At 35.8% G+C, this 17461-nt stretch overlaps 2 protein-coding genes across 4 annotated transcripts; both read right to left on the bottom strand.

Annotated features, from left to right (window-relative positions):
* Window positions 1-1475: 1475 nt before the first annotated feature.
* On the bottom strand, window positions 1476-3189 carry LOC143590709 (ABC transporter G family member 7-like). 3 transcript variants are annotated; one of them, XM_077071109.1, is made up of 5 exons: window positions 2906-3189; window positions 2286-2803; window positions 2112-2196; window positions 1780-2026; window positions 1476-1666 (listed from the first exon to the last, which is right to left on the bottom strand). In XM_077071109.1, exons 2-5 carry the CDS (start codon window positions 2444-2446, stop codon window positions 1659-1661), a joined length of 501 nt encoding a protein of 166 aa, XP_076927224.1. In that variant the 5' UTR covers window positions 2447-2803; window positions 2906-3189; the 3' UTR covers window positions 1476-1658. The 3 variants fall into 3 exon arrangements, with proteins under 3 accessions (XP_076927224.1, XP_076927222.1, XP_076927223.1); XM_077071107.1 differs by having other exon boundaries at window positions 1476-2026; XM_077071108.1 differs by having other exon boundaries at window positions 1476-2026; window positions 2286-2921.
* A 1241-nt stretch (window positions 3190-4430) lies between these two features.
* Window positions 4431-8914, bottom strand: LOC143590710 (ABC transporter G family member 7-like). Its single transcript, XM_077071111.1, has 8 exons — window positions 8662-8914; window positions 6768-6958; window positions 6530-6677; window positions 6268-6400; window positions 5979-6180; window positions 5619-5895; window positions 5000-5131; window positions 4431-4897 (listed from the first exon to the last, which is right to left on the bottom strand). Exons 1-8 carry the CDS (start codon window positions 8902-8904, stop codon window positions 4673-4675), a joined length of 1551 nt encoding a protein of 516 aa, XP_076927226.1. The 5' UTR covers window positions 8905-8914; the 3' UTR covers window positions 4431-4672.
* Between the last annotated feature and the right edge of the window lie 8547 nt (window positions 8915-17461).

Below are 17461 nucleotides of genomic sequence, written 5' to 3'. Positions count from 1 at the left end.
GAGTTGGTGGACCACCATTTACATCCTTAATATTTAAAATTTACTTATATTAAAATGTATGTTTATTTGATTTTTTTTAATAAAAAGCTTTTTATAGGAATATGTATGAAATAAATATATTGAATTTATATATTTTCAAAACTTATTTATAAACATCAGAAAATCCACAATAAAGACATAAAAATGAAGATAAGGACTAACAATAAAAGGATACTACATTTAAGTTTGTTTCATTAGATCAATCTCTATCAGAAAATTAAATAATCAATTAAAGTAAGATAAAAGGCTTGCCTTTATTTGTACTATAATTGAATCATCTATATAACATTATAACTATATTATGAAACATTTTTTTGACGTTGACCTGATGTTGACAATGAATATGATGTTGATGAATGTAAATTTTAAACACATAATATAAAACAAAAATTATTTTAATATCTTAATTTTTGTTGAGATCATGATCTATATTTTTAACAAAAATTATACGAATGTTTTTCTTTAAATGACTCGATTACAGTTCATAAGACACTCGAGATCGTAATGCTAAAAGCTTTAATTTATAAAACTCGTTTAAACAAATGCGACAGGCCCAAACCCAACTTTAACTACACTTACGAACCCAAACAAGTTTATTAATTTTATAAATATTATTATGTATAATTAATTATCATGGTAAAAATAACTAAATAATGTATATTATTCTTAATATATAAAACTATAATTATATATATATATATATGCCTGTATACACGTATAATAATAATAATAATAACAAATTAATAATTTAAACAAACATGCAAAATGGCAGTAACACCCTGAATTAACGCTGAATTTAGACCGAGATAACAATTTGGACGAAATTGGCAACGGTTCCGAAACATCGAGAGTCTAATTGCAAAAAAAAATACTTTTGAACGAAATTCGCAAATGAAACCAAACATTAGGGACAATTTTGACACCTTACTCATATAATAAATCATATAATAAAGAAAGAGTACAAAGACATGTCTACCCCTGATTTAACAATTAAATTTAAGAAGGTTAGTGATTTGGATGTAATTGGGGAATTGAGAAACGTGGATGGTCCATATGCAAAAAATAAAAATAAAAATAAATAAAAAAACCTTTGGGACTAAATTCGCATTATTTGCCAAACCATAAGAACGAAAATGGCACTTTACTCCACAAATAAATAATTATACTCGTACAAATAAATATTATAAGATAATTAATAAATAACAAACTAACAAAGCCTGACACTGAAAGTTACAACTCAAACTCAAGCTTTGATATAGAGCTCAAAATGAGATAAGCCGAGCTCAATCTCAGCTAGTTTTATATTTATAGAAATAGTCAGGTAGGCCTGAACCCACAACGTCAAATTTCAATAAAAATAAGGAACCATACACGAAACGCGCAAAAGAACATAACTAAACCAAACATGAACACATAAATATGTACCAACCAAGATATCATAAAGGATTCTATTAAAAAGATCCAGTCACTAGTATGTGTCAAGAATCCAACATTGGACAGAAAGATTCTTTCTTTCTTATATGTAATTTGGAATCATTAAAACCGCTACCGAGGTTTACCTAGAACATATGTAGTACTAAGTATGTCGCTTATTTGTCCACCATGCAGACTCTTTAAATTCAAGAACCTGTATGAGATCAACGCGAAAGTATAATGATAATAATCACAAACCGTCTAGCTCAAACAGACTAAGTTCGGCTTCAGCCGGAGGAGATTCAAGCTGCAGTGGTTCGGATTTACCTTGGTCAGCGTTTGGAGTCTCGAGTATCTCAAATGACTGGCCCGGTGAGTCGTCGCTTTCCACCAGCTCTTCGGGTTCTACTTGTGGTTCGGGCTGGTCAGCTGGCGGTGGTTCAAGTGGTTGGTATTTGGGTTTGTTTTTCTCTAGAAGGAAGTATGTTGTGCAATACCAAAATAACAGAATTCTGCTTTGAGCCATCACTGTTTCGGATATGGTACTACCGCCAAAAGAAAGCCTCTCTAGAGCCTGTATCACGATATTTATAAACGGTTCGGGTCAATGCGGGTTTGACTTGTGTCTACATAACTAAAGATGGGTGTGATTTACTGACCTGTTCTCCAGATTGGATGTCAAAAGAATTTTGATGTTCAAACTGAAGGCCTTTAAACTCGTTAATGCAAAGTCCTTGAAACGCCCTGAAACAATAATCGAAGATGATAAATATTATCTCGTAATGAACTAAAAGTATTCTTTTTACTGCAACATGAAATAAAATCTACTCAACCATCTTATGAGAGAAACACGTGTGATCCAACGAAAGATGATAGGGGTGTTATCGGCATTCACATAATATCCACCAAACACGATAAACACGGTCATCAAAGACGGGCCCAATGCCAAAGCTGCTTCAGTGGTTGGAACCATAGCTCCCACGGTTAAACCCATTGCCGATGCAGCAAAAGACTCCACGGTCACTATTCCACTAAACTTCCCAAATCTAAAAAAAAAATTATAACCTTTTCACATGCCTTCAAACCAATTAGAAAATTTTAATTTAATAATATTCGGTTAATATATTTACCTAGATAGAGATGGATGGAGGCATGCCATAGGATAAAGAATCGTGCCAAATAATAATGGAAATGCAGCTCCAACGGGGATCTCGGCAATTAACTTAGATAATAAATACGGTCCTAATAAATAAGAACCCTTTGCACGCTCACGATCGACTATTGCACGTTCTTTTGGAAAAACACCAACAGTTTTTGTAAGTGCAGCCATTGCAGTGTTTATAGCAGCAACCTATGTATGTGTATTCAAGTGAGTAAATAAAACGTGTATTAAAAGATCCGACTTTACAGGTTTTAAAGCTATCAAAAGATTTATATGTGCAAGAATATATACCTGAAGCAAGCCCATTCTATCCTGTATTGATGTTTGAGACTTTCCCATTCTCCAAAAAACCGACCCGAAAATTAGCGCTGATGCGATTGACATCCTTGTTCTGACTTTATTTGTGGGTCCGTCACGGGAAGCCTGGTTAATTTCAGACTAAATGTTAGCCGTATGAATATAAAATATGGCTCGCTTATTATAACCCATAAGTGTTTAGATGGTTGAGTTGAATCACAGGTCAAAAGAGGTTAACTGAACAAACGATTGAACACAAACAGCTAAACGAACGGGATTTTCTTGTTTGTGGTTCATTCATTAAGATAATGAATGTGTTCATGTTCATTCGTTGATGGCATAAGCGAACGGTTCATGAACTTAAATGAGCGAATATAAATAAGCACAGAGAAACGAATATAAACGAACATAACTGAGAAAGCATCTTATGAGAGAAACACGTGTGATCCAACGAAAGATGATAGGGGTGTTATCGGCATTCACATAATATCCACCAAACACGATAAACACGGTCATCAAAGACGGGCCCAATGCCAAAGCTGCTTCAGTGGTTGGAACCATAGCTCCCACGGTTAAACCCATTGCCGATGCAGCAAAAGACTCCACGGTCACTATTCCACTAAACTTCCCAAATCTAAAAAAAAAATTATAACCTTTTCACATGCCTTCAAACCAATTAGAAAATTTTAATTTAATAATATTCGGTTAATATATTTACCTAGATAGAGATGGATGGAGGCATGCCATAGGATAAAGAATCGTGCCAAATAATAATGGAAATGCAGCTCCAACGGGGATCTCGGCAATTAACTTAGATAATAAATACGGTCCTAATAAATAAGAACCCTTTGCACGCTCACGATCGACTATTGCACGTTCTTTTGGAAAAACACCAACAGTTTTTGTAAGTGCAGCCATTGCAGTGTTTATAGCAGCAACCTATGTATGTGTATTCAAGTGAGTAAATAAAACGTGTATTAAAAGATCCGACTTTACAGGTTTTAAAGCTATCAAAAGATTTATATGTGCAAGAATATATACCTGAAGCAAGCCCATTCTATCCTGTATTGATGTTTGAGACTTTCCCATTCTCCAAAAAACCGACCCGAAAATTAGCGCTGATGCGATTGACATCCTTGTTCTGACTTTATTTGTGGGTCCGTCACGGGAAGCCTGGTTAATTTCAGACTAAATGTTAGCCGTATGAATATAAAATATGGCTCGCTTATTATAACCCATAAGTGTTTAGATGGTTGAGTTGAATCACAGGTCAAAAGAGGTTAACTGAACAAACGATTGAACACAAACAGCTAAACGAACGGGATTTTCTTGTTTGTGGTTCATTCATTAAGATAATGAATGTGTTCATGTTCATTCGTTGATGGCATAAGCGAACGGTTCATGAACTTAAATGAGCGAATATAAATAAGCACAGAGAAACGAATATAAACGAACATAACTGAGAAAGCATCTTATGAGAGAAACACGTGTGATCCAACGAAAGATGATAGGGGTGTTATCGGCATTCACATAATATCCACCAAACACGATAAACACGGTCATCAAAGACGGGCCCAATGCCAAAGCTGCTTCAGTGGTTGGAACCATAGCTCCCACGGTTAAACCCATTGCCGATGCAGCAAAAGACTCCACGGTCACTATTCCACTAAACTTCCCAAATCTAAAAAAAAAATTATAACCTTTTCACATGCCTTCAAACCAATTAGAAAATTTTAATTTAATAATATTCGGTTAATATATTTACCTAGATAGAGATGGATGGAGGCATGCCATAGGATAAAGAATCGTGCCAAATAATAATGGAAATGCAGCTCCAACGGGGATCTCGGCAATTAACTTAGATAATAAATACGGTCCTAATAAATAAGAACCCTTTGCACGCTCACGATCGACTATTGCACGTTCTTTTGGAAAAACACCAACAGTTTTTGTAAGTGCAGCCATTGCAGTGTTTATAGCAGCAACCTATGTATGTGTATTCAAGTGAGTAAATAAAACGTGTATTAAAAGATCCGACTTTACAGGTTTTAAAGCTATCAAAAGATTTATATGTGCAAGAATATATACCTGAAGCAAGCCCATTCTATCCTGTATTGATGTTTGAGACTTTCCCATTCTCCAAAAAACCGACCCGAAAATTAGCGCTGATGCGATTGACATCCTTGTTCTGACTTTATTTGTGGGTCCGTCACGGGAAGCCTGGTTAATTTCAGACTAAATGTTAGCCGTATGAATATAAAATATGGCTCGCTTATTATAACCCATAAGTGTTTAGATGGTTGAGTTGAATCACAGGTCAAAAGAGGTTAACTGAACAAACGATTGAACACAAACAGCTAAACGAACGGGATTTTCTTGTTTGTGGTTCATTCATTAAGATAATGAATGTGTTCATGTTCATTCGTTGATGGCATAAGCGAACGGTTCATGAACTTAAATGAGCGAATATAAATAAGCACAGAGAAACGAATATAAACGAACATAACTGAGAAAGCATCAATTAAAAGTAAATGTGAATATCAATCTGTTGGGCCTAAAAGTTATTAAAACTAGACTAAATTGTAATGGGCCTAACGATTTATATTAATACATAAACGAACAAACTTAAAACAAACGTAAACTAACAACTAACAAACAGAGATGAACATAAACGAACAAACATAAGATGAATAGAAGCTGTTGTTACCTGCATCCACGCACGTTTAAGAAGTAATGAAAATTGCCTCCACCAACCAATAACACCTTTGGCTTTAGATTTTCTTTTCAATTTATTATTATCCTTCAAGACCACACTTTTGGTGATTGTTGATGCATAAAAGGTTGAAGAAATCTGTTCAGAAAACGATTCCACGAGGCTATCAATCCGTTTGCGAGAAGAGTCAACACTTTCAGATGAACTATAGTCAACTGATATCAAATCAGCTAGAAACTCAGCAGGGTTTACATGATCTGGACCAACATACCTGTTAAAGTAACAGATTATCAGTTTGTAATCTTACCAATAACAAGGCAATGCGCAATATTTCTGCTATTAACATTTAACAACCCAAATTTTGAAAAGTAGGTTAGCGATTCATCGCCTGCTGGACCAGCATATACAAGTTCACCCTCTGTCAGCAACACGATGTCATCAAATTTTGCATAGACTGAACCTCTCGGTTGGTGTATTGAGCATATTACTGTGTGTCCATCTTGTGCTAGTTGTCTAAGAGTTTCCATTACTTTCTCTGCTTGAAATGCATCTAATCCTGCAAGCATAATCAACATTATTGTTATTTGATGGTTTCATGTAAACCATCTTAATGAAGAAACTTGTTAAAAAAAATTATGCCTACCGGTTGTTGGTTCATCAGCAAATATAACCGAAGGACTAGCAATTAGTTCACAAGCCATTGATAACCGTTTTTTCTCGCCTCCACTTACTCCACGGACTTTGGCATCACCAACTCGGGTGTCCACGCAACTAACCTTTTAAAGCAATAGAGTAAACAACACAGGATTTGAGAATGATATTTCATAATCCACTTATGAATTTTGTCTAATATAGTTATCAATCTACTTTATCAGATAAAAGGTGAAGAAATCAGTGAAACTCACCAAGCCGAGTTTGAACAAAAGATTGTTTATATATTCATCTTTATCTTCCTTTGAATATGTATCCTTCAGTTGGAGTTCAGCTGCAAGAGACAATGTCTCCCGAACAGTTAATTGTGAGAAAAGATCCTCTTGTCTGACATAAGCAAATCTGTGCGGATTTTATAAAGTAAGAATTCCTCAATAAATAGCTTAACTCCTCATAGAAAAAATGATGAGATTTGTGGATGCTTTGGCTTACTTGAAGGACTTGTTTGACATCCGTTGACCATTGACCTCCAGCAGGCCTGATAAGTGTAGCCTAGATGATGCTGCAGTCTGGCCCGCTAGCACATTGAGGAGGGTTGTCTTCCCTGATCCAGATGGGCCCATTATTGCAAGCAGCCTTCCAGGTTTTGCCTCTCCACATACATTCTTAAGCAAAAACCGCACCTGAAAATTGTCAAGGTTAGTTAGTAAGGTAGTTAGTTAGTTAGTTATTTAGTTACTGAGCTGTTCACCCTTGTACATACATTTCTCTTGTGTATGCTTTAGGTACTTGAACAGTTAGTTAGATTGATCTAGCTTCCTATATAAAGGAGTGCTATGCTTGTATTGATTCATTCAATCTGATACAAAGTAATCAATGAGCAAAATATTCTATTAACACTAAAATCAACTAGTTTACAAGCAATGGCACAAATCAAATCGCAAGAGCTTAATTTAGGGCTGTAAACGATCCATACGTTCAACAAACCGTCCGGCGGAAAGTTCATTTACGTTCGTTTAATAAACAGAGGAATATGAATAATAAAATCGGTTCGATTAATCAAATAAACGAACATGAACAAAGGTCATGTTTCGTTCATTTATGTTTGTAGACATTCGTTTATGTTCGTTTGTTTAGATTCATCCATGTTCATTTGTTTATGTTCCTTCATTAAAATTAAAGGCTTTTTATATTTTATATTCTTTAGTTTATTATCCAAACATTCAAACTTTGGGAAACTTAGACCTTTCACACTATTTTTTTATAATAATGATTATGTTTAATTGTTTATTATATCTAATGCTTGGGATTAACAATGTTGTTTTATACTTCTATATTTTCAAATTATTATATCTAATGCTTCGGACTAACAATGTTGTTTTATACATTCATATTTTCAAATTAATATATGTTCGTTTTGCGTTTGTTTAGAAAGTTAACAAACACACACGAACAAGTTCATTTCCTTAACAAACGAACACGAACACAAAATTCCGTTCAGTTATGTTCTCGCGAGACGCAAACCGTCCATTTGCGTTCGTTTTATGCATTCAAATTAATATGTTTGTCTACGTTCGTTTGCATTGGTTTAAAGTTAGCGAACGAACCTGAACAAGATCATTTCCTTAACAAACGAACACAGACATAGGGGTGCAAACGAGCCGAGCTGCTCGCGAGCTACTCGAGATCGGCTCGTTAAAAAGCTCGATCGAGCCGAGCTTAATCGAGCCCGAGCCTAAAAGTAAGCTCGTTTAATAAACGACCCCAAGCCCGACCTTCACTTATCAAGCTCGAGCCAGCTCGCGAGCCTAAATGAGCCTGCTATTTATATGATTTTTAAGAATATATATTTAATAATTATTAATTAATATATATAACATTGTGTAAAAAAAAAATATAACTAAATAATATATATTATTTTATACATAAAACCACAATAGAAAACAGTATATAAAAATAATTATAACTGTATAAAAAACAATTGATAAATAATAAACGAGCCGAGCTCGAGCTTGAAAATCTAATCACGAGCCGAGCTCGAGCTTTGAAAATAGAGCTCGAAACGAGCCGAGCTCGAGCTATGTGTCTCGGCTCGGCTCGTTTGCACCCCTGAGTGACAGACACAGAATTTCATTCAGTTATGTGTTCATGAACCGTTATAAAAGCTTAACAAACAAACATATCAGGCATATGATCCGAATTACATCTCAAGCACCATAGATAAACCTATCAACCGCACAATTACACCTAATTAACACAAAATTAACTAATCACTTATCAACAACCCTAACTACATCAATCACATAAACTCCTAAATCAACATGCAGTAATAATCAACTAATAATTAACTAATTATACTATTATAAACATATAAACAATAACTAACCGATTTAGATGCCTTATCAGTCACACAGCACGTAATATTCGTCCACTGGACAGTCACCGGATACACTTTATCCGAAACCGAAGCTTCAGAATCCGAAACCGCGCCTTCGGTTTCGTCTTCTTCGGTTTCGGTTTCCGGCAAGTACGCCGGGCCGGGGCCGGAGAAGAGGCGGAGGAGTAACGCCGCCGCGACGGCGGCGAGAATCTGGCCTACACCGCCACCGGTGCCGGAGATTTTAAGCATTTTAGGTGCTGTTTGTTTTTTCAGAGGTAAAACATCTGCAGTCTGCGGACCATATCTGCAGGCATCTGCAGCAGAAGAGGTGGACCAAACATCTGCAGACTGTAAGAAGAAGACTGTTTGTTTTTTAACTAAATGAGCAATTTTTTGTTCATTTGTTAAATAAACGAATATCCTAACAAAAGTTTCATCAAATGTTCGGTTCATATACAGGCCTACTTAAGTTGATTCTGGGATTAAATTGCCTGTTTTCTACTACTACTACTAGAAGCTTGTGTTCATGAACCAAATATGTGTCTGCAATGAACATATTTAAAATCAATGATATATAAAAAGTGAGAGATTGATTGATACCATCAGCAACAGCCATCTCGATATCTTCCATGGTTATAAGCCCCTTTTCCATAGCTTCCTTCTGGTCCTGTTCAGTAGATTATTCAGTTCAACAAGCTAATTTAAACATGGTAATAATGAATTAATAATACATAAATAGTGAATGAAAGAATAATACCGGCGCCATTTCTTCATGAGCTTACGCTTACGCTTGCCTGAAATAGTGGTGTTTTGGGGCTTATGTTTCAGCTTTCCGGTAAGAGGGTCACCGTGCGCCGCTCGCTTACGGTCGGCGATGGCGGCTCTCCGCCGCTTCTGTACCACGTTGAAGACGGCCATCCCGATATCTACTTCTCGGTGACTAGGGTTTCAATTGGGCGTCCATGGTTCCTTATTTGTATTGTCGATGGAATAAGTTACACAATTTCCCCCTCATGTATTACGAGTGAAGTGTCTGATGATGAAGGAACAAAGAAGAAGAAGTGGAGAAGAGGTGAGAAGTCACATGTACAAGACTTCTGGGAGAAGAGGGCGCGCAGACGTTTTTTAATGAAACGTCTTCGGAAAAACAAACGCACTGCAGAGCCCAACGTCTGCGCGCCCTCTTCTCAGTGCAGACAAAAGTGGTCAGGAAGAGCTTTTGAGGAAAAACAAACAGCACATTAGTTTGTTGTGAGTATTTGCTGCACGTAAGCTTAAAAGATGTTATCTTCTATTTGGGATTTTATGGTTCACTACTGACTACTAGTAGTATGTTTTCCTTAGAAAATGTATATTTTATTCGCAAATTGGACTTTAATAATTACGAAAACGAAATGTTTTAATTAGGTTGCTCATGCAAATTTTCTTAAATCGAGTGTGGCTGATTTTTTTGTTTCAAAAAAGAAATGGAAGATAAAATGTGGGTATGGGTGCAAACGAGCCGAGCCGAGCGTTTAACTTACACAGAGCTCAAGCTCGAGCTCGGCTCGTTTACTATCTATCAATTATTTTTTGTGTAATTATAGTTATGTTTATTTATTTTTTTATAAAATTATATATATACTAATTAATAATTATTAAATATGCATTCTATTATAATTTGATGTATAAAGTAATATATATTATTTAGTTATGTTTATTCTAAAACTTAATTTGAGGCTCTGGTCGAATAAAGCTCAGCTCATTTCAAACTTTTTATTGCTCCGGTATTAAGAAGCTTGCGAGCGGCATAACTTTTTTCGCACCCCTGGCAAATAGTTTGTTTATGGCCATCAAATTTTTTCTTTTCTTGCACCCCTAACAAATAGTTTGTTTCTGCCCATCACATTTTTAAAGTTTTAGATTATATATTATTTATATCTATATCTATATCTATATCTATATTACTTTATAAAACATATACGCAACTTTTCATCTTCCTACACACTCTCTCATCAGACGCCTTTAAATTAAATGCACATTAAGGTCTCCGGGAGCATCCTCAATGTTTTCCGGCGAATTCAATTAAACGGCGACTGTTACCCTATGGCATTAACAACCCATTAATTTTATCAATTGAAAATCCATTGAGATGCTCGCTCGTTACGTTACCACCCCTCTGCGTGAAACATTAAATCAAATGAAGACGTGCTACCTTCAATCATGCCCTCCTACAAAGCGACCTTATAACCATAGCTCCTTCTATGCCCACAATCGATGACTGTTTATATGTTCATTCCCACATACCTGCCGCTATCTCAATTTGGTTTTAGGTTTTCGTTATATTGCATTTGACCTTCTTAATTGGTTGATTCTTGTATGCTTTTGTATCAGGCCATGCTTATAAACACAACACCATCTCTGCCACACTGGTTAGTTATTCGGATTATTTGAAATTAGTAATTTCTGTTTGTTTTTGCTCTTGAATGTAGTGATATTTTAATTTCTGAATATGGATTAATTTTATGTCGAGTTAAATCTCTGTTTGGTTTGCAATTGTCAAGCCCTCTATTTTGAATCTAATAAATACTAATTGAGCTCCAAAGGTCCGGATTAAATTACTTATATTTATAACTGGTGTCATGTGTACAATTCACCCAAATGCTTTATGTTTACTGATGTTGTTTATTTCGAAGATCTATAATCTATGTTGTTCGAGCCGGGGGTCTCACCGGAAGCAGCCTCTCTATCCCTATGGGGTAGAGGTAAGGCTGCCTACATCTTACCCTCCTCAGACCCTACCATAGCTTTGCTATTGGTGGGATATACTGAGTACGATGATGATGATAATCTATGTTGTTGTTGTTGTTGTTGTTGTTATATAATGGAGATAGGAAGGATAAAATAGTAAACTACTAATACATAGTTATATTAGATGTGTTTGAAGTCTTCGAGCATGTCTACACATCGCTTAGTACAAGTCTCCGGTGGTTAAAGTTTATTTGAAATCTTAATATTTCCATTGTAAGTTGTTAGTGGAGACTGCATCATCTGAGAACAAGATTATCTGGGTAATGCGCTTCACAACAGCGCATGCTGAAACTGATCATAAAATGGAACCTGCAACAAAGATTTAGACAACAGCAACACCAGCATCAGTTGCTGAAGTATCTGCACCCGTCCAACAGGCCCACTTGATTCAGGGACAACAGAAGCTTTGGACCGAAATTTCGTTACCGTTTAGTGAAAATATAATATTGCTTTCATATATTTAAAATGATAGTATTGATGTTTACTTGTGCATACATGCCTAGATTAATTACTTATATTTAAAACTGAAACAAAATCTGAAATATAATACGCTTGTTCAGGCTCTCTAGCATACTTGAGTTCGATAAGTGAAGTTCGGGTCGGACTCGTTTATTAAACAAGCTTACTTTTTGTCTCAAGCTCAAACTTGTTTAACCTAGTCTTCATTCGAGCTTTGAGCGAGCCAATTTTCAATTATCTTACAATAAGGGGGTCAAGCGTCATTGATTGTTTTCCTGCTGGTACCATATTTGTAAACATTTTTCTTAATATTTAATTGCTTGTTTACTTGTGGAACAAGTTACTTTTTTCTATTATTTTTGCCGATGTATTTATCTGAGAACTGGCAGCAAAACACATTTTCTTTGAGACGATTCAACTACAAGGTAAAGATCAACCGCACACAAGATATTTTTTATCTATGAGAAATATTAAATTGAATTATCGGTATACAACATATTAATTGTCATGGGTAATTCTATGATTTTGGCTGAAACGAGTCAACGACCCAAAAAGGGGAACTTCTTTAGTTTAGGCTGAAATGGGTCAAATGGGTAAATTCTTTAACTTTAGTTGAAACAGTCAACAGGTCAAATGGTAGTGTCTTTAATTTTGGCAGAAACTGGTCAAAATGAGGGGTTAATTATAATGGTTGTGTAAGGCCCCGTTACCGGTAGCCCTACTTTCGTGTTGGATTTACTCATAAACGCAGTTCTAAATATCAGAGTTAATTAAAACATTCGCGGAATATAAAAGCTTTCATAAAACATTTCATAACAAAACACGTCTTGTCTTAAAACATCATTTTGTCTTTCAAAATAAACGAAACATTAAACTTAAACGTCTTGAGTCTTCCGATGCCAGCCTCTTATTCAGTGCCACGTGTCTCCTCAAGCGAGCTGTCTCATCCTACTCACCTGCGTGCATACTAAAAGTCAGCTACGCTGAGTGAGTTCTAGTTAATCATACACTATACAATACACATAAACTTATATTCTTTCATTCATACTTTCATACTTTCTTTTGTATTAACTTACTTTCATATCTTACGTTATAAAGAGCATTACGCCCTACATTCCTCGAGTATTATTAGGGCTCGGTACCCTCCTTCCTCGAGTATTATTAGGGCTCGGTACCCTCCTTCCTCGAGTATTATTAGGGCTCGGTACCCTCTTTCCTCGAATATTAGTAGGGCTCGGTTCCCTAGTTCTCGAATATTAGTAGGGTTCGATTCCCTCTTCGTTACCATACAACTATACATCATACCTCGAGTATTATTAGGGCTCGGTACCCTATTTCCTCGAATATTAGTAGGGTTCGGTTCCCTAGTTCTCGAATATTAGTAGGGTTCGATTCCCTCTTCGTTACCATACAACCATACATCATACCTCGAGTATTATTAGGGCCCGGTACCCTCTTCGTAACCATACAACCATCCTTTCCTTCTTTTATTAACTTTATCACATTCATACACATAAACATACATATCATACTTACCTTATACTTAGCGTTACAACCTGACAGTACGTGCAATATCCGAAGATTGTTCACGTACCGTCAAGCCATCATTCATACATATCACATTATTCACATAAGGCATACACTTATCTCTTAGGATAAGCGTATTAACAAACATATCGAGTATGCACACAGCCCCGAAAACATAACACATAAATGGGGCTAGAAACTCACCTGAATCCTGTTACGCTATCCGTTAATAGTTATTCCCTTCTTGAGCTGTGCACGGCTAACTGTATAATATTTACACGTATCAATTAACTACTACTACTCATGTTGTATTTCTATCTTTATATGACCCACAACGAACGGGGGTCCGGGGGCAGCGCCCCTGGCAGCGGGGTCTAGGGGCGGCAGCCCCTAGCAGGGTCCAAGGGGCAGAGCCTCTGGCTGGGGTCGAGCTGCCAGGTCAGCTTGGAAAAATTTTATTTCCATTAACTGTCTTAACACATTTTTCATTAGGTTTTTAATTTATTTTCTAATCGAACTTAACTTTAGGCAAAGTTAAACCTTAAGCGAACTTAGCTTTAGGCGAAGTTATCAGTTAGGCGAACATGGCCTTAGGCGAAGTTATCATTTAGGCGAACTTGGCCTTAGGCGAAGTTACCAGTTAGGCGAACTTGGCCGTAGGCGAAGTTATCAGTTAGGCGAACTTGGCCTTAGGCGAAGTTACCAGTTAGGCGAACTTGGCCGTAGGCGAAATTAAGCTTTGAAGGCGAAGTTAAGCTTTGAAGGCGAAGTTAAGCTTTTGAAGGCGAAGTTAAGCTTTGAAGGCGAAGTTAAGCTTTTGCAGGCGAAGTTATCAGTTTGCAGGCGAAGTTGCCCAGTTCGCAGGCGAAGTTGCCCAGTTCAGCTACGGGTTTGGTTTTTATCAAGCATTTTGGCGATTTTAATACCCTTGTTATGGTTCGACATCACCCACTAACGTTCCCTAACCATTTTCGGTCGTATATATATCCCGTATATACTATAAAGCTTGGATCTTTAAGCTTAAGGACATTCAAAAGGCTAAACGTTCAATAAAACGTAAACTTTAAAGGTCAAGAACATACCTTTAGCGCTCGTTCGATCTTGGTTAGCTTGTTTATGCACTCTAGATCTCGTGTAATAAGATCTAATACCAACTAACGTTTACTCTCTCTCGGGTCTTGCTCGTTTATGGTGTGTGTGTGTGTTTGGAGTGTGCAGAGATTATGATGGAAATGAAATGAGGGTTTAGGGTTTTAGCTTGGTTTAGGGGATATTTATATCCCTTAAAGCCCATGGACCTAAGGCTCATTCTCATTTAACCCATCTCAATTAATCTAAGTCCATGATCCGTTCTTTACTCGATATTAATTAATTAATAACGTGAAATCACTAAACGTAACTTTCTTTATTCAACATTATAAATTTTAGGATGTTACAGGTCGTGAGGATCATTCTTTCTTGAATATTAGTTAACTGTATTATTATATATCATGTCCACGATGACAAAAATATAGGCAATACATTGACTTGGTGTTTGACTTTCTTGGAATGGTATTGCAGATTAAAATCCATGTAGAGCTTACTACACAATTTGTGCTGCACAAAGTAGTGAAGTTTACATCTTTTTCAGTTCTATTTTGAGAGTAAACTTACTATATTCCAACAAGAAATCATACTAACTAGTTTTCTCTCGTGACCATGAGAACCTTTCTAAGCAAGGTATCTTTTGAAGTTCTTGACTTTTTAAGCATTTTTCACCTTTTTAAACTTTCGTAAGTTATTAATCTTTTTTTAGTTTTTATTCATGCTAAACCAAACACAAAACCAAAAGGATGGTTTTCGTTTGGGTATGGCTATTTCGGTTTCACTCAGACACCTTGAACCCATATGAAAACCAAAAACCAAAAACTTGCATACTATAGATCGGTGTCGGTTTTTTAAAATATATTTGCGCCAATTCATTCGCTTAATTTTCATTTGGTTTTATGGTAGATTGGATGTTGGTAGCAGCTATATGGAAAATAAGGCTGGTGGAGGAACCCAAATAAGAAGATGACTTGTCATGTTTGTTTCTAATTACTGAGTTGTAAATAGTGGCAACCAGTTTTATACATTTACCATCTTTAAATATAGTGTATATCTTATTTAAACATATTAATGAATATTTAGCTCCTTTTCTTTCTTAATTAGTTTGAATTTATGTGATTGCATTTATCTTGGAGAATTTTATGAGGTGCACCAAATGGCAATTACATCAAAACACCTCTTGTTTCCGCATTTGAGGTAGTCACCTTGTGTGGTTATCATTTTAACAAGATTTTGGGCATCTTTCAATTACCATCTATGATGAAATTAGTTGCGCACAATTCACACATTTTTATTCTTTTTGGTTGGATCTTAAGAAAACTAAAATTATTATTGGTTTGATGATCAAAGCAAGTTAATATATAAAGTTATAAACCAATCGTAATTGCTATCTAATTTCAAGTGAATATATAAACCAATCCTAATTGCTATCTAATTTTGGTTCTACCAATCTAAGATGATCTCTAAAAATATAATGATAAGATTTAACGCTAATACTTATTCAGAAAACAAGATAACGATATGATAGACTTGCTATATAACTAGCCAAACCGCTACCGACCAAATTCCCGTTGTGTTTCCGCCGCAACGCGTGGGCTTTTCTACTAGTATTTAGTTAATTGGTTTTTATTTTGTAACAAATATGGGTTTTAAAACTGTATTTCGCTAAATATAAAGTTTGTTGAATATGTATAGATAAACTAATAACATATTGTATAGAGATTAAAATAGGTATAAAATATAAAAGTTGAAGAGTTAAGTAGGCTAAGAACTTGAAGATTTGGGGTTTTGATGCGTACACTTTATTAAACTCAAAAGGGTTGATGAATCTAGGAACTTAGAAACCTTTTAACAAATTTATTAGTCGCTTTTAACCAAAAACTACAAGAGAACGAATTTTGATAAGAGGTATGACCTGGTTTCGGTCCATGCCCCATAGATACCTGACCCGGAATTTGTGATCCTACTACATGGTAGAGATGGTCCACATGACAAAAGGAATGATAACAACCAATATTAATCAAGATGTCACTATCACAAGCTGTTTACACCGTTTTCTCAGGCCCACAATCATGTGATAGTGGCCCTAATGCATCCACTATATAACATTCCATGCATGATGAGGTAAAGCAAAGGTATTCACTCATGAATACTCTCACTAATATTTAGCACCTTCTATTAATTTTCTCTCATAAAGGACCAATACTTATTCTTATGTCGGAGTGTAGACACAAAGTGAACCTCCTTCATGTGGCGAGGCTAACGGTGTCTATTTTACGGTTTTAGCTTATCAAGTGTGTTTGCTTAAATATTGATCTAGTGTATTTGCTTAAAGAATGACCAGGATAAGTTTAGCTAAACTTGTACGCACAGGCATTCCCTTATTCATGGGCCTCAAGTCAACAGGGCTCAACGCATATTTTGGGTCTTTCTGAAAAAGGCCCGAATGCTTGTTTTCAATAAGCCCGATTTGGACCCAATCAAGCCCAAATATTATGCGTCCATATTCCATAATATGTGCAATTCTGTGGCTGTGCAACGGTTCAGAACCGTGAGAACCGAACCGGAACCGTTAAATGCTAAATATAAGAACCGGAACCGAACCGTATTTTAACGGTTCCGGTTCGGTTCGGAACCGAGTTAAACGGTTCTTGCCAGAACCGGTTTTCAATTAAAATTCTAAATATGAAATATAAAGTGCAAGAAAAAGCATAAAATAAAACATTATCATATCAACATATTATATTTTAATAAAGGAGATTGAAAATAGATTAGAATAACTCAAAATATTTCAGAAAATAATTATTTTTTAAAACAGATTTAGGGCCATGGAAGATGATTATTGTTTATTATATTGTAAGGGTTTTAATGTAACGGGGAAAGTGAGAACGTGGATGGTCACTCGTACATGGAAGTATGAAAGCCTACTAAATAAATTGGATTT

Source organism: Bidens hawaiensis, unplaced genomic scaffold (assembly GCF_021521415.1).
Source record: "Bidens hawaiensis isolate Kalapana, Puna unplaced genomic scaffold, B.hawaiensis_p1.1 tig00038969_1, whole genome shotgun sequence".
In the NCBI taxonomy this organism is placed as follows: domain Eukaryota; kingdom Viridiplantae; phylum Streptophyta; class Magnoliopsida; order Asterales; family Asteraceae; genus Bidens; species Bidens hawaiensis.
Note: the sequence above shows the minus strand (reverse complement) of the source record. Positions and strands in the feature narration are given on the sequence as shown.